This window comes from Pavona decussata, unplaced genomic scaffold (genome assembly GCF_977016875.1).
Source record: "Pavona decussata unplaced genomic scaffold, jaPavDecu1.1 SCAFFOLD_912, whole genome shotgun sequence".
In the NCBI taxonomy this organism is placed as follows: domain Eukaryota; kingdom Metazoa; phylum Cnidaria; class Anthozoa; order Scleractinia; family Agariciidae; genus Pavona; species Pavona decussata.
Genome location: NW_028145943.1, coordinates 851723 through 878173, shown reverse-complemented (window position 1 = coordinate 878173; position 26451 = coordinate 851723). Strand labels below are relative to the sequence as shown.

The following is a 26451-nucleotide window of genomic DNA, read 5'->3' as shown; positions in this document are numbered from 1 at the left end:
AGTATTTTATTGTGTTTAAAATGCGATCCAGCATCACTATAAAGAAATAACATGTACAAAGCTACTGTAAGCTGATACTCGGCCGTATTTAATATTGTTAATGCTTTTCAGATGTCCACAAATATGTGCTGAAGTACAGTTGTTGTGAACTGTCTTAGAAATAGAGCACTGTATACTGTAGAAGAGTAGAGGACGATTTATTGCATAGTACTTTTATACAATGTTACGTATATTATATCGTTAAGTTGCAAGTTGGCACTGAACTTTGTTTGAAGTATTGGTCGCTTGAAAGAGTGTTGATTGTCCTACTGTTTCCTTGCATGAACTGTTTTTGTATGATACGCCATTAATATTGACATTAGACAACGCCCAGTGAGTATTTTTCGTGATCCTGTATTAAGTGGCCATCTGTATTTTAAAAGCAGCCAGTTCCTCAAGTCCCGAGGGTGGCCGTTATATACAGGTTCGACTGTATTACAGTACCAACTGGTGCTTGCGATCGAAAGTCGATTGCATAACGAATCTATAGCGACTTTTATTGTAAATTGCATCGTTTTGAAAGCATGTAATCTTTTCAAAAGGAAGAAAGGATTGTACAGAATACAAACAATTTGTTTTGAAGGGATGACTTGCTTATTACACGGGATGCCCTGAGGGGCATACCGTGTCTAAAAACGGGTCGATTTCTTTTTCTTTTTCTTCTTCGTAGCCACAAATGTGTATATTAATTAATTCATTAAACTCACCCCTCTCCTACTCAGGATGTATTATTCTGATTGCCTTCAACAAAAGCAGACCAATCAACATCCATTCTTGTCGCTTATATCGCGAGGAAGGGGACCCACTCACCCCTACCTGTGTGACGTCAAAGCATCATTTGATTTGTTCATTAAAACCGGATCAAATTTGTGTCGCCATATGTTAACATGTTGTGCGCTCAAGTGGGCCGTTTTCAATCGGAAATTTCACCATTTTGAAGCGGTAAATCGAAAGAATAACCTCTAAGAAGCACTCGACATTTAAAAAGGTGGAAATTGGAGAGTTCATGGTGAAACAATCGTGCTTTGTTTGACAGTCTTAGACCACGATGTGAGACTGAAAAGAGGTCATTGAGAAGCTTACGTTATCGTAATAGAATTTCAGAAATTTCAGGTGAAACCCCATGAGCGCTTTTCATTCGACCAAAAATTCCGGAAATTCCGGGTTTGGGAGCGAATGGAACAGACATTTTCCGGAATTACATTCCGAAATTTTGGGGGTACCTCGCGAGGTTGGCCTTAAATTCCGGAAAATCTTAATAACCGGAAAATTCCGAGCTCCATTCGACCATTCCTGCTTGCGCCTAGTTTCTCAGAGCCCGGAAATCGAACTCAACATGGCAAATAGAGAGGTATCGTGCCCTCAAAGTAGTCGCGGGCTCAGTTTAAATTCCTACGCATGTAGGAGCTACCCACACTGAACAGCGTAGTCAGCGTTATGCTGTCGTCCTCGTCCAATACTTCGCTTATTTCAACTTCATAGTCGTCGAGCAACTCTAAAGCAAGTAAAATAGACAAAGAGTCCGCCATTTTTTGATTCCCCTGTTTATTTGGTATTTTCGCGCGAAAATTGGTATGTGATGGACTGGGACGGCTTGGTTCAAACCAAGTGGAAAATACTGTTCCATTCGTCACATGGAATACTCGAAATTTCATTCCGGAATTTTGGGTCGAATGGAAAGCGCCCTATGTAACGTAACACAAGGGAAACAACGTAACACGATCTTCGTGACTCAAACTTTTCCATTGGCAAGGATAGTTTTATAAATCTGTGAAGCATACGGTTGGAATAAATGAATCAGCTGCAGCATCATGCGTTTATGCCAGTATAGGGATCTTGTTTTAGTTTGAACAGTTGAAATCGTAGAACTACAGTATTCATGCAAGTTAATGGATCTTTTGGAGTTTTTTTGTGGACACTGTACTAACAAAACAAATTGAAGATTTGCAAGCAGTCGATATGTTTCCTGCAGATTCTAAAGTTGATGTTATGTGGGATGATTTTAATGCAATGTTAATTGTATCCTAATTAAGAAATTGTTTTAGACGTGTAACAGGGTGCTGACAACTTTTAACAAAGCGATTGTGTTGTGGCTATACACATTGAAAGTTTTTGAGCTTTCGTCAAAACCATGCAATGCATTGGCGCAACAAATTGATGCATTGCAGTCAATTCACGCCGCGCATGACCGGTATTTTTGAAATTTGGACAGAGTTTTGTAATTTACATGTCAGTTTTGAACATTGCCACCAAGATTTCAGAGTTCCCGTAGAAATTAACCTAGTTTATTGACGGTATAAAGCTATGAATTTTTTCTTTACATTACAGCATTAAGTATTTCAAGAATAACAATTGTTTCCCAAGTATTTTAAATCTTTTTTTTCTGTTTATGTGTCTTTTTTGGAAAGATTTCCAGAGAAATTTGAATGTTCATTTCATTCTCGGAAATACTGGCCTCGCATGATGTGAATTGACTGTAAAAGTTGTCCACGTCACACGCTTAGTGTTGCATTAAAATTCGTCGATTAAAAGTTGATTGAGCTTTCTTGTGTACTCATTAAAAATGTCTTTAAAAGCTAATTTATTTTAAGGTATTGATTGGTAAAGGGAAGTCTATGTCAAAACTAAAGGGCAAAAAGATTTATGGAAAAATGTCAATTCACTGATAATTCATAAATCATTAAACTTGAATCAAGTTTCATGTTAAGCCAGGAAATCTTAGCTTACTTGGGCTTTGAACAATTGGCCAAGGAGAGGAAATTGGGATATTGAGAATCTAAAGAACTCAAAGAAATTTATTTTGATCATTTGGGTGAGTGCAGTGCTGTAATGAGGTTTTTAAGTGGAGGGCCGATTGGAAATAGTAGGTGTCTAAGGGACTGTTGGAGCCATGGTGTACACATGAATGAGGTTCTCAGGCTCAGAGGGTTTTTGGCCATTTGGATTGCAATAAATTGTACTTTAGAATTCATGAGGGCTCTGTAGTACTGTTTGATGTACAGATCTACTTTGCCAGCCTGTGAAAGGGCTCCCAAGTGGGGTATAGGGCAAAGAGAAAAATCGAGCTTGGTCTTGGACAAGAAAGAAAGGGAGGGAGCATGTGGACATTCTTTTGATGCCTCCGTTCCACCCCTTTGAACACATGTAATTAACCTTTGAGTGACAAACTTAAGGTTTACAATTATTTGCCATGCATTCCGCCTTATTGAGTCGGAATTTATTAAATAATATTCATCAATAATATTATTCACTGGTGAAATGTAGCGAGAACAAGAGCACATTAATGGACCTTTGTTTTTGTCGATTCCGGGAAAAATCCTTGAGCTCGCCTGAACGCAAAACCAGTGCCAGTAGTTTCCGTTTTCAAATCTTTAAGAAACAAGGAATTGCTTGTTGCTACTGGGAAAGAAACTCCAAAAGATCTGCATCGGTATGATCGCCGACTGATGTAGAACCTTCAAAAGAGCCGTCTTTGTCTCCAGCACCAATAGCAAACGCTTCAAATAAGGTCTCAGTTAGACAACTCCTCAACCCTCTTCATTATTGATATTAACAGTGCAACAGTTTTAATCATAGAAATAATATGTTCTTAGTTCCATATTTCTTTTATAAGTACCCAAGGAAGCAACTGGAAAATCATACTTGTCGAAACCAGATGAAAACAGGTTCCAGAAACCTCTTGCTTTTCAGCAACAGATTGTAGGCAAATCTTCTGCTCTTTTTTAAGCCCCAGGATACAAGGAGAGGATTCGCTCAAAGCTGCAAGCCAAAGAAGCTTCAGCTTCATCACAAATTATGCAAATTTACACTGCGCAACTTTCAAAACTGTCAACAATCATCTATCTAACCAATCCGATCATGATACCAGAATCAGGTATCACAGCCTGAATGGTGGCATTCAAAGAATGTGCACAGGCTCCCTCCCTTCTTTCCTAACCCCCAGACCACACCCTTTTCACCCTTTACCCCACTTGGAAGCTGCTTACAGGCCATTACTTTGCCAAGTCTTTCTCCATAAATTATGAGGTTGTATTTCTTCTCATCTTTTTTCCTAATTCTGCACATTCAAGTGAGATTTTTTTAAGTTTTGATTGTGAGTTGCTAACCTACCTGGTGGTGCCTGTATTGCCAAGAAAATTTTTGGCCTCACTAACCAAAGGACTACTAACAGTTCAACTGTAAGATTTTTAGGGATAAACAAAAATTTATGTTCTAATAATTCATTGTGGTTCCCTCTAGAACTTTACAATCCAGATTCAGATTAGAAGGTGGAATTACTTGTTCAGACCAAAATGGGAAAATCTAATGACCAAAAACAACCCCCCAAAGCATAGGTCCTGCAGTTATTTAAGGTGACTCGACCCAGTTATTTTTTGGTGGTACCACCCTACTTTGAGGCTCTCTGGTATCCCCACCTTTACTTTTATCGTAAGTGTAACACATAGAATGGATAACATATAGATCAATCTACAATATAGCAAAAAAAAATTTGGCGATCGGAGTAAATGTCACGTGGTTATAGTGCCACGCCCCTTTGAGGTCTGAGTCGAAATTCTGCTATTGCCGGCTTTTTTTCGTAAAAATCTCTCGGCGACACAAAGTGCGCATTAGTGCCTTGCGCTGAACAGAGTTTCAACAAAATTGCAAAGACCCAATTTGAGAAATTTAGCGCTTTCCAAATTTAGGTCATAATTTATGTAAAAATGATAAGCAAACTTTAAACGATTATATCTAATAAACTATGAAATTTATTCATTTATTTCGGGGATTTTTATAACAGGTGGGCCTATAGGTTTGCTATATTGTAGATTGATCTATATGTTATCAATTCTGTGTGGTAACCTTACGATAAAAGCAAAGGTGGGGATACCAGAGAGCTTCAAAGTAGGGTGGTACCGCCAAAAAATAACTGCGTCGAGTCACCTTAAACAGAGTCTAACTTAGGCACCAGTTTAAGACAATCAGTGGTTCTCCAGATCTGTTCAAAAATGGTCTATTTTAAGTAGATAAATAGTTTTCTAGTCTGGGATGCAAGCCTTCTTGTTACTCTCGGTAGTAGATAATGTTTAGATATGACTGTTAGCAAAATAATTGGAAATGGCTTAGAAGGGTGGTTTTGTTAAACACCGTCTAAACTGTCTTTTAATAACTGACCCATAGTCTTTAGGGCATACCATACATACATGTACCTAAAAGTATCAACTTCAATTTGGGAATAAAAAATATAGATGTATTTATAATTATTGCGCGGGATGACGTAGTCAGCCAGCGTCTTAAATTCGGGACTGCATTCCTTTCGTCATCTTGGGAGTCAAAAAGTGTCTTGTTTTGTTAATTTTCCCGTATCCCATGCCCGTCCCGAAAGAATTATGTGATTTTTATTGGCTGCAACTTCGAATCACGTGCAAGTCAGGTTGGATTGCACCATAAATGTTCATTTCACCAGAAATTTGCATAGGTTTGTTTACAACTTTACTGATGCGTGACATGGCACTTTCTGCGGTAAAAGCGGTAAATCGAAAGAATAACTTCCAAGAAGCACCCGAAATTTAACACGGTGGAAATTGGAGAGTTCCTGGCAAAGGAATCATGCTTTGTTTGACATTTGTAGAACCATGATGAGACTGAGAAGAGGTCATTTATAAGCTTATGTTATCGTAAATCGTAATCACCAATGGATTTCCAGTACAAATACAAGGGTAATGTTCAACATACTATAATGCAATCATTGTGACTCAAACTATTCCATTAGCAAGGATAGTTTTATCAATCTGCAAAGCATACAATTGGAATAAATGAATCAGCATCATGTGTAAATGCCAGTAATAGGCATCTTGTTGTCGTTGTTGTCATGACCATCATCATGATTGAAATCATTATCATCATCATCATCATCATCATCATCATCATCATGATCATCACCATCATTACAATCACCATCATGAATTGTGTAACACATTCAAGTACAGTCTTGGTGGTATGTCCATAAACAGCAGGATGTTATTTTGCAGCTCCCAATAATGCTGACAGATTTCTGTAAAATCGAAATGTTAGAGAATTTCTCACTGAGAATTTCTCAGTGTGACACAACCAAACTCAGAAAAAGAAAATCTGAGTGCTCCTATCGGGAGTTGAACCTAAGACCTTCCAATAATTACTAGTTCAGGTGCTCTAGATACCGAGCTACAGGAGACTCATGAGAGCTAAGGCCATGAATTCAACTGTTAATTTGTTTTCTTTAGATGTATTCCGTGCATCTATTGCTAACGATAAACTGACTACAGAATGCTTAAAATCAAATGAGTTTCCAAAATTTCTTTATATTTTCAGCCAGGGTGGAGAAACCCCACCTACTCCTAGCCACGGCATACCCTGCAACTGCCCCCCTGGACAAGGGCTCTCACGTGACCTGCCAGCCAATCGAACGTGTAAACTTTGTCGTCCAGGTAAATATGGAACAGGGGGGGAAATCATCAATAACTGGCAGGATTGGACCAACAATGGAACGACGCCTCCTGAAGGATCGCCTTTAATTACATATTGTGAAATATCACGTGATTATGTGAAATTTTGTGAAGCTTGGAAAGCAAGTGGTAAGCATAATTTGCTGTAATACAGGAGTGACTTTTTTTTCGAGATTTATAGATACATGTAGATTAATGAAACTTGGAGTGTGTGCACTTCCCAGAAACAATAATTACTTGTAAGTAGACCTACAGTATATTATTATTTAGTTGTCTGTATGAAGTTTAGTTGAAGGGGTGAGTGGAAAAAAGCCTTAAGTGACATCTGATCTTATGTCAAATTCTCCTTTGCCCATACAAGGAAGAACAAGGCAATTTGCTGGGAGAATTAAGCACTCAATCAGATGTCACTTAAGGCTTTTTTTCATGCACCCTTTCAGTTAGAATTTCCATATCGGATGGTGGTTTGAAACCAAGAAACTGTTCATGAGACTGGCCAGAGGGGAACAATGGGACAATTCAATTATGACCTGAATTGTAAAATTGGTGAATTTTATTTGAAAGTTTCTGTTACATGTAACTTATTGTCGTGAATACGTCTGTAGATTCAAGGTCTAAACAGTATTTCTATGCACTATCAAGTTTATTGTTAACAAAACTGAACCATAATTTTAATGTTTCTGTCAATATAAATTTTACATTTTTTGGTCATTAAAAGTACACCTACATGTACATAACATGTAACACGGGTAAATGGTGACATTGTCCCTCTGACCATTTAAGCCCTAACAGAACTGTGATCGTATCAGCTTCAAATTTCTCCTTGTAATATCAATGCTTTTTCAATCCCTGAGGTCATGAGAATTAAGGATATGATCGCCCAAGGTGAATTTTCTTGATATTTTAATAACTTCTCCCCAGTACTTTTATAAGAAAAGTATAGGTACAAGATAGGAGACTTTGTTCTTTGGTTTTTGGGGGTTAAAGGGTTAACACATTTCAGCTGAATGAATACCTCTAACTAACCGAGTTTGAGGTCTGTACTAGTCAAGTTAATGGACCGAGTTTTAGTTCAAGGTCCGTTCTGTAAGTTATGGACCTAGTTTTTTCCCTTTGATTTATGGCCCAAGCGCAAAGTGCATGGGCCATAAATCAATGGGAAAAAAACTAGGATCTGTAACTTACAGTACGTACCATGAAAATGAGGTTAGTAAGATATTCATCATATTTCCGTGGTTAATCAGGCGCATGGGAAAGAAACGCCTTTCAAATTATTTTAGCAGACCATACAGTGAAATACGGCCCGCAAAATCAACCAATCATGCCACATGTACTTACTGAGAGGTATAATGAAGTACAGTACCGCTCGAAACTATGGGACCATTTGCACGCGGTAAAACCTCGTCTTTGCCGAACGTGATTGCCGCGAATTCACCGCGGTGGGACGAAAACCGCAACCGCGGCAAAGACGAAAGCAACCGAAAGCCGCGGGGAATTAGACGCGGCAATGCCTCGGTAAAAATACAATAATGACTAATTACTATTGTCAGGGTATTGTCAAACATTATCTCACCTTTCATCCTAAAGAAGCCCTCAAACAAAAGAATTTGTAAAGACTCACCGAGTCGGAAACCGAACGACCGATAACAATTCGTTTGGCAGTCACTGACGAAAGTTTCTTTTCTGCATTTGGGACATGTTCAGTTTTTGTCACGCTACAGGCAATAATCACAGAGCAAAAGACATAGTTTCAGTTTAATTCTTGTTGTTTACGCCACACAGTCAAGAAAGATATTCTATTCGTTTGAGAAACCTTCTGATAACCCTTCCTACTGATGTAAAGTGCGCAACAAAGTTCAATCGAAATAGCGACGCTGAATTCAAAATATGCAATCGGATTTCAGTACGGACGCGGAGAAAAGCAAAGTGAAAATCCCTCCAAATGTATTGCCAATGTAATCCGGATTCGAAAAACTAAAACTTCGTAATAGATTTGATTCGGTATCGAGTGTGAGCGATAAGATCGATTCACTTGGAGCAAACACTAGTTAACGCGGAAAATTACCGCAACGCTTAACGTATTTCTATTAATATTTACTTTGGATAAAACGAAAACAGCAACTTTAGCAAAAGTGAAAAGCCCCTTCCGATGTTTTAAAACGTTGAGAGAAGCCGTCGTTCGGACGTAGAAAGGACAGTGCCATGATGAAAACACCGGGAAGATTTCAGTCACGTGCTAGGCAACCAAATTCCTTCACGTGTATCAAGTTTCATTCCGCAACAACACAACGCGGAAAAAAAATTAGTAAGTTAATTTACGGCGATTCTTGGTAGGAAACCTGGACTCTTGCAGTTTGTTATTCAGCCACAACGGGAGTAGTAGTGCCTTTTCACTTATGCCCAACTACGTTCCATTGTAATTCCTTCAAAAAGACCTGGAAGCGCTCTCTTCTTTCGTCGACTAGCATTCGAGCTTTCACTGACCTTTGCAGTTTGCGTTGCTTCGCGTATCGAAAGGAATTGTGCGAGTGAAGTTTAATGAATTGTTTTGCACGTTAAGCAAATAATTTTTGGCATAATCCGAAATATATTATTACATTTACCAGTTCAATTCACGAGTTCGCTCACAGAGCGCTTTGATTATTTCCCTTGAGAGCGAGTGCGCTTCCGTGAAATTTATCACACCTAAAACCCGACAATTCGCTTATTGTCCTCGAAGAACATGAAAACAAAGCGAACAATAGCCTATTCAAACCCAACCGCGTCCTGCCTTTCACCGCGGCTTAAGTCAACCGAAAAAAACCTAGGTGAAACCGAGGTTTTTATTGCGGTTAGACGAGGTTTTGCCTAGGTGAAACCGCAGATCAAAACCGCGAATCGACCGAGGCAAATTCGCGGCAAATGGTCCCATAGTTTCGAGCGGTACTGTACTGTCTAATATTTAAAAATATTTAAAGACAGTGCATGTGAATTGTTTCTTTTCACAGCTGATAACTACACACTTGAATCTGGAGAGAATTCATTATCAAGATGCATGGTATCTGTGTTATTTATGACCAGGAAGTTTGTTAAAGCAGACAGCACAGTCAGTTTTGATTTTCGTGTGGATAGTCGAGACTGTAGGCGAGGTTATTTGGGATGTGATGGTCTTGGCTTTTTTATCGACAGTCAACAAGTTTTGGACTACACTGGAAACCAGTTTCTGTGGGTGAAAAAAACATACAATTTGACAAAAGTAAGTTTACTTGATGACTGTAGTTTACTTTTACATGTAGTTTAACTTTTAATTATTTAAACAGGCACTCATGTACTGGTTGCTGTATGCTCAGAAACAGAGGGAATGGGGGAGGGGAGGGAATACATATACACTTAATGCAGGTTTGTTAGGGAATTTCGACAACCACAATCTTATGGCAATACCAACCAAGATGTGAAGTTAAAAAAATGAGTGTTCTTAAAGTGCTACTATGATCAAATTTTTACCTCTTGAATTTTAAGGTTTATCACCTAGAATTCTAGGAAAGATTAAAAATGCCGTTTACCATTCTAAATATCTGCATTGGTTCCGGAGATATTAAAGTTTGAAAAATGTGTAAAATATGTATTTATGAGATGACTGATGACGTCATATTCTCAACTCAATATAACATCAAGTATATAAATAGAGCTATCTCAGTCAATTTACAGCAGAGACCATTAAACCTGGCAGGCTAATAGTTCTAAAGGCAATACACCTACAGCTATAAAAAATTTGGTTCCCATGGCAACTCTCTCTTTTCTAGTTCCCTCCAACTTGATTTCAATATTTTAGTGATTGTCAGCTTGAAAAACATTTAACAAGGCCACAAACTCGACCTAACATTTTTATACGCTTGCGAGATCATGCAGATGAGGCACCATTGGCAAATATTAAAAAAGAACACCAAAGGTGGCCAGCAAAGCCTTAAGTATCAGGGAGGACTGGAACCCAGTATGTTGCCATGGTAACAAAACTGATAAGCTCATATTATAAAGCGCACCTGGAACAATGCAACTGTAAAGAATCAAGCATTTCTGATACAAATTGGCTGAGATATCTTTTTTCATAATATTTGATCAAAATTCGGTTGAGTTTATGACGTCATCACTAGGCTAATTTGCATATTTTAAAAACTTGAATATCTCCGGAACAAAAAGAGATAGTTGAAAATAGTAAACAGCATTATTCTTAACGTACAGACCTCTTGTTTATGTTTTAAAATGGCTCAGATTAGAAAGACACAAATTTCATCGTAGTAGCACTGATTCTTCCTGCAACCGATTCAATTTTCTCAATGTCATTGTGGATGAAATATCAACATGTTGGAGCTGACTTTGTAATTATGACGAGCATTTATTAAGTTCCAGAAGAGAAAGAAATATTCATGGCCATTTCATTTGTCCCCTGCAAAACCTTCAATTTGGCCATTTTGTGTTGCTGTTTCACATAGCATATGGCTAAATTACCATATTGTACATGTATTATGAGAGTTTGTTTTTTCTTAACTCTCATATGTAAGGTAATGCATAGGCTCGATTTTGTAGTTTTTTTGTTTAACTTCTTTTGTTATCTTAATAATTTTTTTCTTCTCTTCTTTTCTTTTTCTCGATTACTTAGTTGTCTTTTTTTTTCTCTTTTAACTTAACAGAAAAGTACTTTGTAAAATTCAAATACTGTAAGTAATTCAAGTACTGTAAGTAATTTATATAAGTGTAAGCAACCTAAGTGTATTTGCGTATTTAAATAAAGCGTGTGAAAAAAAAATATATTGTACATGTATTAAGGACGGTGCCTACTAATACCGAAGTACTTTTGTGCGGCTTATGATTATGCGGGAAAAGCAGATCTTAGCAAGGCCTCTTGGAATCGAAAAAGAAAACTGGGGATAACCATGCATTTTTCAGAGATAATTAAGCAATAATATCTCTAAAAAGCGCCAAAATATAAAGGAATGTATGGGATTTTTTTCCTAAATTGAAGCTTAATTATCTCTGAAAAATGCATGGCTACCCCCAATTTTCTTTTGAGATACCAAAAGCACTTGCTAAGTTTTGCTTTCTCCGTATAGTTTTAAACTGCGCAAAATTGTCCCTGTATTAGTAGGCACCACCCATAGGAAATCCGAGTATCTCGAGATGCGCAGAACGTATGCGCAGTAACAATAGTAGGCACCGTCCTTAATGAACTTGCAGAGCAGTTTCTTCGGCTCTGCAAGAGGCAAAGAAAAACCTTGAACCTGCCAATTAAGGTCAAAGCTTTTATCTTTGTCTCATGCCGTCTCAAATTTCCTTGCAAGGTCTAAAGCTCACTTAATACGGCTTTTAGGGAATAAACATCCACTACAGACATAATTAATTAAAGTTTTAAAGAATTTTAGCAACATGGTATCTCGCAATGGCGTGCAAGAAGAACTGCAGCTTCCTGCCTGTTACTTATTTACATGAATTGTATTCTTCATCAGCAAAAACAAAACAGAAGGTGGTGGATAAACAGAAATTCCCTACATATTATAATATTAGTTTGATAACATCCTCTCTTTTGGCACTTGCAAACCTCCATGGAACACCATGGACACTTCATGGGCCTCCATGGATACTCCATGGAAACGCCATGGACACTCTGGACATGGGACTCCATGGAACCTCCATGGAAATCCATAAACCCTCCATGGACACTCCAAGGACACTCCATGGACACTCCATGGGCCTCCATGGATACTCCATGGAAACTCCATGGACACTCCGGACATGGGACTCTATGGAACCTCCATGGAAATCCATGAACCTTCCATGGAACTCCATGGAAGGTTCATGGAACCTTCTCACTCCATGAGACTCCATGGGACTCTATGGAACTCCACAGATACTCCATGAAGTTCCATGGACAAGCCATGGAAACACCATGGAGTTCCATGGAATCTCATGAAACTCCATGGAACTGTATGGACTTCCATGGAATCCATGGAACGCCATGGGGTTATTTTACACAGGCAACTGTGTTGCAAAGTTCACGTGCCAACTCGAGCTTACCATTTGCTCTGTGAAGGCAAACAAGGAATTTATTTAGAGTTCAAACAACTCATGCTTTGCATTATTAACGCAGGTCCATGTACAAGTTGACAACTTAGCACCTTATTATTTTTGTAGGGCACTCATGCACTGAAGTGGATTTTTCGCAAAAGGTGTTACAGTTATGGATATACTTACCTGGACAAGGCTTTTATTCGCTCTATCACCTTGGTAAGTAAGACATATTGGAACAAATTAACAATTATTGGATGAGGTTGGGCAAAATATTGTGGTTTGTCAGTGGTTTGTCATTTGCTGAAGCCGATCAAGGCTTAGGCAAATATTATTGATCTGCGAGACACTGACAAAATCATGATATTTTGCGATAACTAAGTTCAGTTTTATCATTCGATCAACAAGTTTGTTTTTCACAAATCAAATCACTCTCTGACAGCTCAGGGAAGTGATCTGCCATTTTCACACAAGAGCATGGTTTCAATTACACATTCATAAGCAGAATATTATTTGCAGCAAAGCACAGTTGGTCGGTATTGCGCATGAGCAGACCATTATTTGTAGGCAGTTTAATAATGGTTTGCTCGTGGCCAATGTAAAGGAAGAAAAAATGGATCGAATGCTTAACATATTTATTCAGTCTGGTGGAGAGTTGAGAGCTGGGTGGCTATAAACAGTGCATGTAAATTAAATTTCCATAAAGAACAACTTGAAACTACAATCCTGCCCAAAAATTTCCGGGACAGGAACACAAAATAGCATTGTCGGTGAACATTTTCATTCTCCATATCTTAAGCCAGTCTTCAACATTTTTATTAAGCTGTCTTTGCAATTTTGGGAAATCCCCCCTCCCCCCAAAACAATGTTGAGCGCAACTGGAATCATTCGGACTGTATATAAAAACAGCATCGTAACAACATTGCTTTGGGGTGGGGGGGGGGGGGGAACAGTTTGTGATTAATTTTGCAAATCGTCCCATTATTTTTGGCCAGGATTGTAGATTAGAAAGTTAAGCAAACCAACCGTTAGTGTGTCAGGACAAACCGTTAAGACGTAAGGACAAAGCGCTAGAATGTTCGGAATAACCATAAGAACGCTAGAATCAAGCATTAAGAGCGGTTGGACAAATCGCTAGAGTGTTAGGACAAACCGTTTGAGCATTAGGACAAACCGTTTGAGCGTTAGGACAAACTGTTAGAATGTCTGAAAAGCTGAACTAGCTATCCGTTAGCTATTATTAACGGATTATCGTTAGTGTATGTTTTCCCAAAGAAGGTCACATTTAAGCTCAAAGAAAAATAATTAATTCAGAATTGAACAGGATTCAATTAAGCCCATGACCTCTTGCATAACCAGCTGCAGTACTACTGGACTACTAAACTGGGATACATGTACACTGTATATTCAGTCAACTGCATGGGGCTGGTCATTTTGTGATAATAATTTTATACAATGCAAAGTGAAGTAAAATAAGGCAGCACATGTGACATTACACTGTATGTGGGAGGTTATTGGCTCAAGTTTAACTTGTGTAACTACATTTAGTCATGTCCAAAATTGTTTTTACGCGGGATGCCCTGAAGGGGCATACCGTGTCTAAAAACAGGTTGATTTCTTTTTTTTCTTCGTCGTAGCCACAAATCAGTACATTAATTTATTCATTAAACTCTCCCCTCTCCTACTTGGGATGTATTGTTCTGATTGTCTTCAACAAAAGCAGGCCAATCAAAATCCATTCTTGTCGCGTATATCACGAGAGAGGGGACCCACTCACCCCTACTTTTGTGACGTCAAAGCATAATTTGATTTATTCATTAATCTTGGATTAAATTGGTGGCGCCATTTGTTAACATGTTGTGGACTCAAGTGTGCCGTTTTCAAATGGAAATTTCACCATTTTGAAACGGTAAATCGACAGAATAACCTCTAAGAAGCACTCGACATTTAAAACGGTGAAAATTGGAGAGTACCTGGCAACGGAATCATGCTTTGTTTGACAGTCTTAGACCACGATGCGAGACTGAAAAGAGGTCATTGAGAAGCTTACGTTATCGTAATGGAATTTCTGAAATTTCCGATGAAACCTTGAGTAGCGTAACACAAGGAAAACAACGTAACGCAATTGTTGTTTAACTCAAACTATTCCATTAGCAAGGATAGTTTTATAAATCTGAGAAGCATACAGTTGGAATAAATGCATCTCGCGTAAATGCCAGTATAGGCATCTTGTTTAAAATTAATACATCATGTTTGCATAATTGGAGAATCTTTGATCACTCTCAATATACATACTGTAATTATTATATTGAGAGATGATTACCTCGGGGTGTGAAACTCAGAGTTAGCGATCTTACAGTATGTATCCTCTTTGACTACTCCTGACATGCTATATATTATTGTTAAATGTTCAGGTTGGGACAGCTGAACCAAATGTGAGATGTGAACAATGCCCCCCTGGTTACTATGGCAACACAGAGGGGGCTAAAAATTGTACTCCATGCTCTTACTTTCAATATCAGCCCAAAAAAGGTGAGCATACACTCTATTATGTTTATTTATTCCTGCTCAAATTGTCCAGCCTTGTTCCTACCCTGGGAATGTGGTTGGTATAATTTTGTCACTAGTCAATAGGCTTAATAATCTTTCATAAAATAAAATGTACATGGATGCATTTTAATTAAAATAATTATTATTTAAATTAAAATGCATCCATTTAGACTTTATTCTATGCCAGATTATTTACTGTGTAGCCTATTGGCTATTATCTTCGAAAAAAATTTGCTTTGGATAAATTTGTTTTACGGTGAACATTCTGTGATTGGTTTGGCCCTCAACAGCGAAGTAATGTTTAAAACACGGGCAGCGGTGTTTTATCGGGATTTAAAACCACGAGGCGCAGCCGAGTGGTTAAATTAGACCCGATAAAACACGTGCTGTGAGTTTTTTGAGGGGCTTTAAAAACATTCCTGGAATAGCATGTGTCGAGAGAGTTGATAACAATGATGCTTAATGTGAATGTTGGAAATAAGCAAATGTGAAAAACATTAAACACCACATAGTAATAAGGAGGAGGTTTTATCAGGTTTAAAAACCATTGCACGTGATGTTTTATCAATCATTTGATACGTCAATGGGCGTATGAATTATTAATGAGTTTTTGAACAGTATACAATGTATACGTTAGTTACATGTATATTTAAATAATAATAAAAAAATAACCTTTATCTGCCCTCATTAGTGTTTATACCACATTAAGTGCTAGTGGTGCCGAGCATAAAACTTCACACTTCACAAAGAAATAATAATTAAAATCATATTGAACACATACATGTAACATGGTAAAATAACATTGCAACTGGCAGGAGGCAGACTGCGGAGGAGTTGAACTCCCTTGATTTATTCTTCTTCTTTTATTATATTTCTAGTTTAATACTGTACATATTTTCCACTTCTTTATGTATGTATGTACTTATTCTTGACTTTAGCAGCTGTTTAATTTTTAGTTGATATATGCTTTAGGTAACCCTTCAGTGAGGGATGTAGCTCCTGTTTAGGGTTTTCCTGTCAATACTTGTTCTTTGTGTTGCCATAAAGTAACTCAGGACTACCGAGAAACAATTCCAGCCGTCAGCCGTGATGCCTCCCTAATTACAGCTCTTCACATTTATCACTACTTGATTTATAAACAGAACTTTAGGTTGCAAGGGTAAAGGAAAATAATGATCACCAAAGACACAATGTCTTGATGTGTAAAAAATTCTCTCTGTCAACTAGATGCCGAATTAAAGTGACCCTGCAAATTTCAGCGACAGTTTTGAAATTTAAATTACTTTCAGGTTTTTAATTTATTTAGCAACTAGTATATTGTATTTGATAAATAGAAATTTTAACTGTAATTCTAGACCAAAAGGGTGTTGTTTTATTGACCGAGTAATTGAGATGTGTTTTTTTACTGCACATTGGGTTGTCTATTACCAATTTGCTAATTTGGTGAATTTCTGGAAATCCTCTGCTAATGGTTGGTTAATAGCCTTTTACTCTCAGTAACCTCAATATACTTCAGTGGGATAAAATTGGACCCTTCAGTCACCTGTGTCCATATTGAGCGCCCCTTTTCTTGTGTTTCAGGTCAGCAGCAATGTCTTGATTGCCCACCAAAGATGTATGCTATGTTAGGTGCATCAAAGTGTCTCCCTTTACCTAACTGCACAGATGGTGACACCATTATGGCTCCCGGAGATGTGAGCACATGTTCCTGTGACTCGTCACCAAGCATTACATGTAACACAACTGTACAGCCTTATTACATGGGAGTGAAGGGTGAGTCCACTAGGAATAAATAAACAATAGCTTCCATTTGGCGCGAAAATATGCTCAGATATTTGTCCGCGGACATTATCTGTTCCGAGAAGCGAACAGTTTTCCGAGAGCGAAGCTCGAGGAAAACTGTGAGCTTCGAGGAGCAGATACTGTAATTTCCAAGGACAAATATCTGGAGCATATTTTCAAAGTCTAATGGAGGCTATTGTGGTCATTATCCTTCAAATATCTTTCGCAACATGTAGCAACGAGCTTGAGTATTTGAACATAATTTTCGTTTAAGAACAGTTTACCATCAAAAACGTTTAGAGCGTATGTTGTTTAATTCTGATACTGCTTTATCGACCAGCAGGTTTATCCCTCCTTCTGTCTCAAAAGCAAACTGTTCCCCCATCTTGACATTAATTTTAATGGGCTATTGTGAAAGATTTGACAAATAATATTTAATAATATTTTTATTTTATTATTTTCATACAACTTTAGTGTATGAAAAGCAAAACTTAGCAAGTGCTCTTGGTATTAAAAAAAGAAAAAATGCGGGTAACCATGCATTTTTCAGAGATAATAAAGCTTCAATTTGATAAAATAATGCCACACATCGCTTTGTATTTTAGCACTTTTAGAATTAATGTTTCTTAATTATCTCTAAAAAGTGTGTGGTTACCCCCAATTTTCTTTTTGGATTCCAATAGCCCTTGCTAAGATCTGCTTTTCCCGTATAAGAATAAACTGCGCAGAAATACCTGTATTGGTAGGCACCGTCCTTAAAAATGAATACAGTTGTGTTCCTTGTGACATGGCCTTTTGAGTGAAAGCGACACTGGATTTGACTTTGTCTTGTTTTGATACAAAGTTTAAGCCGCAATACCAACATGGATATTCTATTGAAATTATGTTCTGTATCTGTTTCTTATGGCACTAGTAGGAAGACATTTTTCAATATCAAGACATTTTATCTTCGGAGATCATTGATCAATATTATTTGTGATAATTATTGTATTAAAGGAGAAATTACCTGATTCTTACTAATTTTCGAGTATAGGGTGTTTTCATTCACGTGACTACCGGCCATATTGGTTTACTGAAGAAAGAGAAAAAAAAGAAAGTATTTGCATAAAATAGAGTTCAATACCCAGAGGTTTAGTTTGGGACATCAACATAGCCGCCATTTCTTTGTTTTGAGACACCAACATGGCCGCCGTGACGTCATGTGAAAACACTCTATACTTAAGGACGGTGCCTACTATTGTTACTGCACATACGTTCTGCGCATCTCGAGATACTCGGGTTTCCTATGGGTGGTGCCTGCTAATACAGGGATATTTTTGCGCGCTTTAAAACTATGCGGAGAAAGCAGAACTTAGCAAGTGATTTTGGTATCCAAAAAGAAAATTGGGGGTAACCATGCGTTTTTCAGAGATAATAAAGCTTCAATTTGGAAAAAAGGGACCATACATTGCTTTGTATTTTGCTGCCTTTTGGAATAATTGTTGCTTAGTTATCTCTAAAAAATGCTTGGTTACCCTCAATTTTCTTTTTGGATTTCAATAGCCGCTACTAAGATCTGCTTCTCCCGCATAGTGATAAACTGCGCAAAAATACTTCGCTATTAGTAGGCACCGTCCTTAAACTTAATTTCGCGAAAATTCGGGATCCGAATTTCACGAGTATGAATTTTCACGATTGCAGGAAAAATAAGAGCAAGTGTACTAAATTTCGCGAATTTCAGCAGAGGGCACTTATCACAAAGAACAAGGAAATACTGGGAAGATACAAAAGCCTGGCTTAATCGAACTACATGGAGCCTACAAAAGGAAACTTTGATGACTGTATTCTAAAAAAAGGTTCTTCCCAAATTACAAGCTGAACAAAATATTGAATCAGAGGAAGAGTGCTAGTCGAAAGGACACATAGTTTCAGTTTTAATTCAGAACAGAATCTGCAGGCCCGGTTAACTCAGAACATTTAAAATTCTTATTTTTTTATTATATGATATGGTATTAAATTTCGCGCAATCATTTTTTGTGCGTATTAAATTTCTCGTTTTTGTTTAAATCATCAAAATCGCGAAAATAAGTACTCGCTGAAATTAGTAAGAATAAGATAGATGCTCAGTGCCATTGGCGCTTAAATGTTTAATATTCTGTCTTCTACTTGTTTAGGTTTTAAAGGTGGGGCCAAGGTTCTCTGCAGCGACGTGGGTCATGCTAAACTTAAGCCTCAAACAGTCCAGTGTCGGTGTCAGCCAGGGTTTGAGATCGATACCAACGGCGGGAAACCGCAATGCAACAAGTGCAAAGAAGGGCAATACTCGACTGCTGGTATAAAATGTAACACATGCCAGGCTGGGCACGTTGCTTTTAAAGGGAAACATTTTTATGTATGGAGGAACAACACATTACCGAAAAGTTTTACAGCTCAGTGTGCTGGGGACTGTAGTGTGAAGGTTAGTATGTACACTATTGAGAATGATATTTGGTGCAGTGTCAGGTTTTTCAACTGTTTTGTAAAGTAGCGGACATACTTTTGAAAGCACCGGACGTGAACGTTTTCTTGGCGCCGTAAGGCGCCTCGCGAGCGCCTAAGGCGCAAGCACCTAGGGGGGTCTGGGGGCATGCTCTCCCAGGAAATGTTTAAAATAGAATACTCAGAAACGCCATTTCCAGCGTTTCTGGAACCAAGGAAACAGTTTCCCAGGCAATGCTGGCGCTCACTAAAATTCTCTGTAAAAAGTAAATTACTGAATGAAAATCAGATAGTCAGTTGGTAGGGGGAGGGGGAGGAAGAATGGCAACAACAGAATTTTCATTGGCTTCTCATTATTCTGTTATCCTCCAGTCAGTATGTTCATGAGATGCCTTAGTAAGAAAAATATATAATACAGTAGTAAAAAAAAAATCGCCAATATTGATCTCAAAGTACCGGACGTGGAATGGCAAACGACCGGACAAAACGTCCGGCCTACGGCCTCAAATGAAAACCCTGCAGTGTTGTGATTGGTTGAATGATATTGGTGCAGTATTGTGATTGGTTGAATGATATTGGTGCAGCATTGTGATTGGTTGAATGATATTGGTGCCGTATTGTGATTGGTTAAATGATATTGGTGCAGCATTTTGATTGGTTGAATGATATTGGTGCGGTATTGTGATTGGTTGGTGTTCCCGCAGATAGAACGGTCCGAGTGAGGAAAATAACCATCATTACAACCAGTGTTTCTGTTCCTTTTACAAGTCGAAATAGTCGGAATAGGAATACTTGGAATAGAGGGTATTTGTGTTCTTTTGGAAACTATTCCGTCTTCGTAATGAATGGAATATCATTCTGTTCATTCTGTTCCCGATAGCAGAATGAACAGAATGGACGGAATACGGTTTACTCGAAATATACAGAATACACGTTCTTTTGGGAAAGTTTTGACGCGAAATCCTTGGCGGCCGTTCGCGCGCAGACATAGTAGTTCTCAGGTCACCTCCGCCATGGGTATTTTAGGAGCGTTCTTTTCGAAATTAAAATTCCGTGTATTCTGTTATTTCTAAACCTGAATACGAATAACTAGAATAGCCCCAAGAGAATGCACCCATAGTGTGATATTCCAATAACCTCTGGAAGCAAATGGAGCAGAAATTCGGGTCTTAACACTATTCCCTAAAAAGGAAGACCAAATTTTTGAAACTTTCCATTTGAATTTTTTTTTTGTGCAGAAATTCTGGATTTGTCGTTGTTGTTGTTGTTGTTTTTAAATGGTTCACATCGCAGTAAAGCAACAGTTTTAGGATTTCTTGCCACTAGAGGTCGTACGTATTCCACTGAGCTTCATTACCAGATTCTCTTTGTCATCTGGGGCCCCCGACGAGAACATTAAAACAAAATACTGTCCTGTGTTCTCAAATTGCGTTGTTACCTTTTAACTGTTTAACCCGTAATATCAAAGAACAAATTCTCCTATCTTGTCCCGGTTCTCTTCTTATAAAAGCACTGGAGAGAAGTTATTAAAATATCAAGAAAATGCACCTTGGATGATCATATCCTTAGTTCTCTTCACCTCAGAGGTTGAATAATCATTGATATTACAAGGAGAAATTTGATGCTGATCACTGTTCTGTTCGCATGGTTTAGCTTAATCTTCTAGCTGCTGTTGCTGGTTTTACAAAAATGCAGCTGACCATTTTTTGTGTGCGTGCTTTTTTAACGACATAATTGCCCCATCGAAAGCGAAAGGAACTACAATAGTTTTCCAGTGTCCAGTGTTACGAAATTTAGAGCTGACATTTTGCCAAAGAAAATTTATATTTTCTTAAAACCAAATCAGAATTTCTAACGTGTTGAAATGGGAAGTAGCACGCAAATTTGCCATCATTTCAAAACCCAAAAATGTTTGTCTGTCAAGTAGAAACAACGAAATACTGCAATTGTCAAGTTTGTTGTAAATTTTCACCCCAGTGCAATAAAACTGTCGATTAGTGCCTCTGGCCAGAGACAGAGTAGGTCGGTATGGATTGAAACTTGAAAAATGTTACGCTAATGTTATTCAAGTTCTTGCATTTTTGTTTCCAAAATGCGCTAGAACAGATCACGGGTTGTTCCTTTCAAGAACTGAGTTGATTCCTTTCCTTTCGTTATTCTGGAATTATTTGGCGGCTGATTGAAGGTCTTATTTCACCAATTTTTACAAAAGATACCAAAACCCCATGATACTTCCCCTTTAAGGCCTCACGAACAGATATCCGCCGAAGTAAACCGTTGGGTGCCCTGTGTCATTGTGACGTGCGTCTGTTGTCATCTTTTCCAGAATGGTTGGATCTCAGCCGGTGGGGACATCCGGACAGAGCGTGTGGTTGGGGACGTACATGCCGTGCTTCAGTCACCGGAAGTCGAAGTGGATTCTGAGCTAGCAAGGATCACGTTCAATTGTGTCGTCATCTGCAATCTGACAGGTGCACCGCAAAGGGTTTATAGAGAACACTTGGCCAAGATAAGCGACTGCAATCTGATATTTCAAGTGTGGCTCAGTAATGGTACCATTCAGGATCAGTTGAACTGCACCCACCCCAAGGGAACGTATAGCTATGGACATGAGAGAAGACGAGATGGTAGAAAAATGGTTCACGTTTATCGACTAAAAAAGGGCAAATACTTTTTCAGGTAAATTCCTCACGGTATCGTTGTTCGTTAAATCAGTTACCCTGATAGAAATCTTCACAGGATTTTATAGATCCAGTGGATTTTGGAGGATCTTGTAATTCTCTTTTATCCATTAAAAAAGGGCAAACACCTTTTCAGGTAAATTCTTCACGGTATCGTTGTTCCCTAAATCAGTTACCCTGGTAGAAATCTTCACAGGATTTTATAGACCCAGTGGATTTTGTAGGATCCTGTGATTCACTTTTATCCATTAAAAAAGGGCAAATACTTTTTCAGGTATATTCTTCATGGTATTGTTGTTTGCTAAATCAATTACCGTGATAGAAATCTTCACAGGATTTTATAGAACGAGTGGATTTTACAGGGTTCTGTAATTCAACTTTATCCATTAAAAAAGGGCAAATACTTTTTCAGGTAAATTCTTCGTGGCATTGTTGTTTGCTAAATCAGTTTCCCTGATAGAAATCTTCACAAGATTTTATAAACCAAGTGGATTTTCTAGGATCCTGTAAAATGCTACGGGATCGTGTAAGGCTCTACCCATTATCCCGAAGTTAAAGGGGCGATGTCACTTATTTGTAAACACGTTACTTTGAATGGTCAAAAAACATATTTGTATCAATGGAATCGTTAAAATAATATTTCAATTTTGTTAACAATAACCTATATGGCACACAGAAACTGGTGTTAATTATCTTTGGCTGTGGATGGCCAGGATTGCAATGGATTGCGGCATGAAAAAATGTCTTAACAAAACTGATTATAGTTTGTACTCCCCTGGAGAAATCACTTAATACTTTCTTCCTGGTGCTCTAAGAGCAGTTTCGACCAAAATACAGAGAAATGCCCAGAGACCATTTTTTTGGCCTTTTCCATCCTAGCCATCTGCAGACAAATATGATTGTTATTAGTTTCTGTGCACCAGAAGGGTTATTTTTAACAAAATTGAAGCATTATTTCAACGTTTCCATCGATACAAACATTTTTGTGCCATTCAAAGTGACGCTGAAATAGGTAACACTGCACCTTAATATTTTCACAGATGGTTGTTTCACCAACAAGACGAAACGCGAACCTTGTCAACTGCGTTTCAAGCAAAAGTAGCCGACATCAGTATTCTTGGAACGAAAGATGGAGAAGCTCGGAACTGCACACCTTGTCCAGCGGGGTATCACAGCACCGCAGGTAATACGGACTGTACCATTTGTCCAAACGGAACAGCAAGTCCACCTGGATCCGAGAAATGCAATCGATGCGAAGGAAACTCATTTGCCGCTCAGGTATAATAATAAGCTTTATTCATCCTTCTTAAAAAATAGATACAGTCGAACCTCCACGTGCGACCACCTCTCGTAAGCGACCACCTCCCAATAGCGACCACCCATCCAAAACACCAAATTTTTCCCAGTCAAATTCCTATAGTTGGAACCTCTCGTAAACGACCACCTCTCATAAGCGACCGCGACCACTTTCTGATGTGACTTATAAGCGACCACTTGACACATCGTCTGATCTCCATGTAAGCTGAATGAACTATACTACTCAGAGTTTACAAGGAACTTTTAGTGACAATCTAGCACTGCTCGTATTGTAACTAGGAAAATATATGCAATGAATTCTCTTCGAATAAGTAGATGTGTCAGAAATTTTCCTGGAAGAGACGCCCTGTGGTTCGACTCTCGCAAGCGACCACCTCCGGTAAGCGACGGCTACATCTTGACATTTTGAGTGGTCGCTTACGGGAGGTCGACTGTATGCAATGGATTTACAAAATTGGATCTAAAGTTAAATATACACAATCATAAACAAAGGAGCCTTGCTGCCCGCGCCATAGAAGAGTTTGCCTGTCTTTTGGTTCTTGACCTTGGTATTGCTACTGGTCCTGGACTGGTGTTGATCTCGGGTTATAACTGTGACTAGTATTTGGCTCTGTAGTGAAAATTTGATTTGGGTGGTTTCCAATTCACGCTTTGTCGCTTCTTTTCGTTTTTCCTCCAACGTCGGGAGGGATGTTCTCGGTATCCCAATGATGTCCAAACACCTGTTTTGTGACTCTACAAGGTATTTCGGCAAACTGCTTTAAACTGGGGATGCATATTAGAGGAGTGGACGTATCTTAGTACAATATACTGTGATGCCGATCTTTGCCGATCTCTATCACTGTATACTGATACATGATTTGGTTTGACTTACAGTGCTGCGTACCTGGTTATTGAGTTAAGGTGGTGTTAAGGCTACTGCTTCTTGATACCTATTTAAGGAGGCTCGTAAGGGTTTTTCATTGCTGTCGAGTTTGTGAAATGATGAAAGGTTACAAAAAATCGTATCTAATCATGTGGGCAAACTAGAAACATCTTTGCCACTCTTGGGAGTATGAAAAACACTGAAATTGCAGTCTGGAATGGACATAATATAATCTTAAACGTGTACGACTCTGACTTGTAAAAACGTTAAAAACAAAACGGTTATCAAAAATTTAGTAAAGACGTTTCGGTCGAAAATCTTCGGCCTTCGTTGGTTTAAAAAAAGGTAGTCGAGGACTACATGTAGCTACTTCTGTAGGAAGAAATTAAAATTAAAGGCAGTCTATGACCGCATGTGGCTACTGCTTTATTTTTGTTCATTTCACCAGAAATTTGCATAATTTTGTTTACGAAGTCACTGATGCGTGACATGGCACGTTCCGCTTTCGCGTGAAAACTGACAGCAAAACTAGCTTTTTTTTTTAGCAAACTAATCTACTTGATGTAATACTTTTGTATGAGAAGGAAAAATATGATGAAAGATGTCGAGTTTTCATGTATGCAAAAAGTTATGATTAGCAGTGAACTTTTCAGTTAATAAGAGTGCTTCTTTCAGCTGAAGACATTTTCTGGTGGAAAATATTTTTTGGCGGCAAAATTTCAAGTTGCGCAACGCAATATCACGCATTCTTTCTGACTAAAACTATTCAGTTAGTTCAATCGCGAAGGGAGGATAGGTTTAAAATCTGCATTCTTACACTAAAATGATCGTCAAATTATTCTCTACAGAATGAATAGGAGAATTCTGATGCGTCTAATTGAGTTTACGACCCCGGACTTTCTGAAAAACTGAAAAAACTTGTAACTTTGCTTAGATTTAACGAAAAATCTCCATTCTTGCACTAACTGATCGTCAAATTAGTCTCCACATATTGAATAAGAATATCCTGATGCGCCGTGAACAAAAAATGTTCGCGTGTTTTTTCCACTAATTGAATTTAAAACTCATTCACTGCGCACGCCCGAAAGTTAACGACAGAACCGACCAACCAACCAAGTCAACAGTCAGCCATCGCTATAACTCGTTCATTGAGCATGCACGCATTCACGAGTTAAAAAGACTGAGAAAATCGAGGCTTGAACGGGATATGAATCCATAACCTTTGCTATGCCGGTGCAGTTTTTCCAGGTTTTTTCGCCACAGTCTGGTTGCATAGATGACTGCGAGAATCTTTTCTCTCTATTGTAAGGTTGTAGTTGTTGTTGTGTTTGGACTGAACCTGGCGATAGGTATCTGGTGAAGTGAGTGTACAATTATTGAATCTCTTAACTCTTTCATGTTTCAGCCGGGTAGTGCAGCCTGTCTTCGCTGTGGGAACAACACACAAGCCTTCAAAGCCCATGATGGCTGTAGCATGAATGGCTGTAAATTTACTGCAGCTAAAGGTGTTGAATATGACCTTAACAAGCTGTCACGCCCTGGTGGACCGATGATCGAGGTGTTGTATTATCAGCCTACGCCAAGGCGAAGGAGGTAAGTACATGATCTTTGACGCCTCGTCTCCTCCAAACACAGTCCTGTGGATTCTTTATGACGAAGGGCAAACGCTCGAAACGTCAGCACTCGAATCCCTTAACGGGAGTCAAATTAATTTATCAATTTTGTTGATATAACCAAACAACCGTCCTTTTTATTTTATTTTATTTTTTAGTTTGCTATACTGCACACATTACAAAATACAGGTGTTCGAGTCGAAGGCTTATATGACAAGGTTTCCTCACCTCACCTCGGGGTTGTCATAGCAACCCCGAGGTTTTGCTACGTCTTTAAGAGTGCAGCGTCACTGCGTCAGCTGAATCCTGTGGCTTTTTCCGTGAACTTTCCTGTGTTTTCGTTGATCTTCGGCAGATTTTAGACATTCCCAAGGGAGAAGAATCGGAGTAATTTCGGGCTAAATCGTGTAGGGTACCATTGTTGGAGGTGGGGTGGGTAGTTCTTGAAATCTTTTGTTGATGGGTCAGGTTCGTTCGAGTTGCTTTGAACCTCATTATGAAAGTGAGGTTAAGTGCAAAGATTTTATCATGAAAACAAGTTTTCATTCAATCGCAAACAAAACTAATTTTCATGTGAAAAGCTTTGCACTTAGCCTCGCTTTCATAATGAGGTTCGCAGCAACTCGGAAATGCCCTATTTAATC

General features: G+C 38.5%; 1 protein-coding gene across 1 annotated transcript in view; it reads left to right on the top strand.

Annotated features, from left to right (window-relative positions):
• Positions 1–26451, top strand: part of LOC146448526 (endosome/lysosome-associated apoptosis and autophagy regulator family member 2-like) — a 34696-nt gene that overhangs the window by 865 nt on the left and 7380 nt on the right. Inside the window, exons 2-10 of the mRNA XM_085102518.1 lie at positions 6370–6632; positions 9491–9738; positions 12669–12761; positions 14957–15074; positions 16674–16865; positions 19028–19311; positions 21658–22010; positions 23053–23290; positions 25600–25787. Coding sequence (XP_084958644.1) covers positions 6370–6632; positions 9491–9738; positions 12669–12761; positions 14957–15074; positions 16674–16865; positions 19028–19311; positions 21658–22010; positions 23053–23290; positions 25600–25787 — 1977 coding nt within the window. The remainder of the gene's footprint in view (positions 1–6369; positions 6633–9490; positions 9739–12668; positions 12762–14956; positions 15075–16673; positions 16866–19027; positions 19312–21657; positions 22011–23052; positions 23291–25599; positions 25788–26451) is intronic.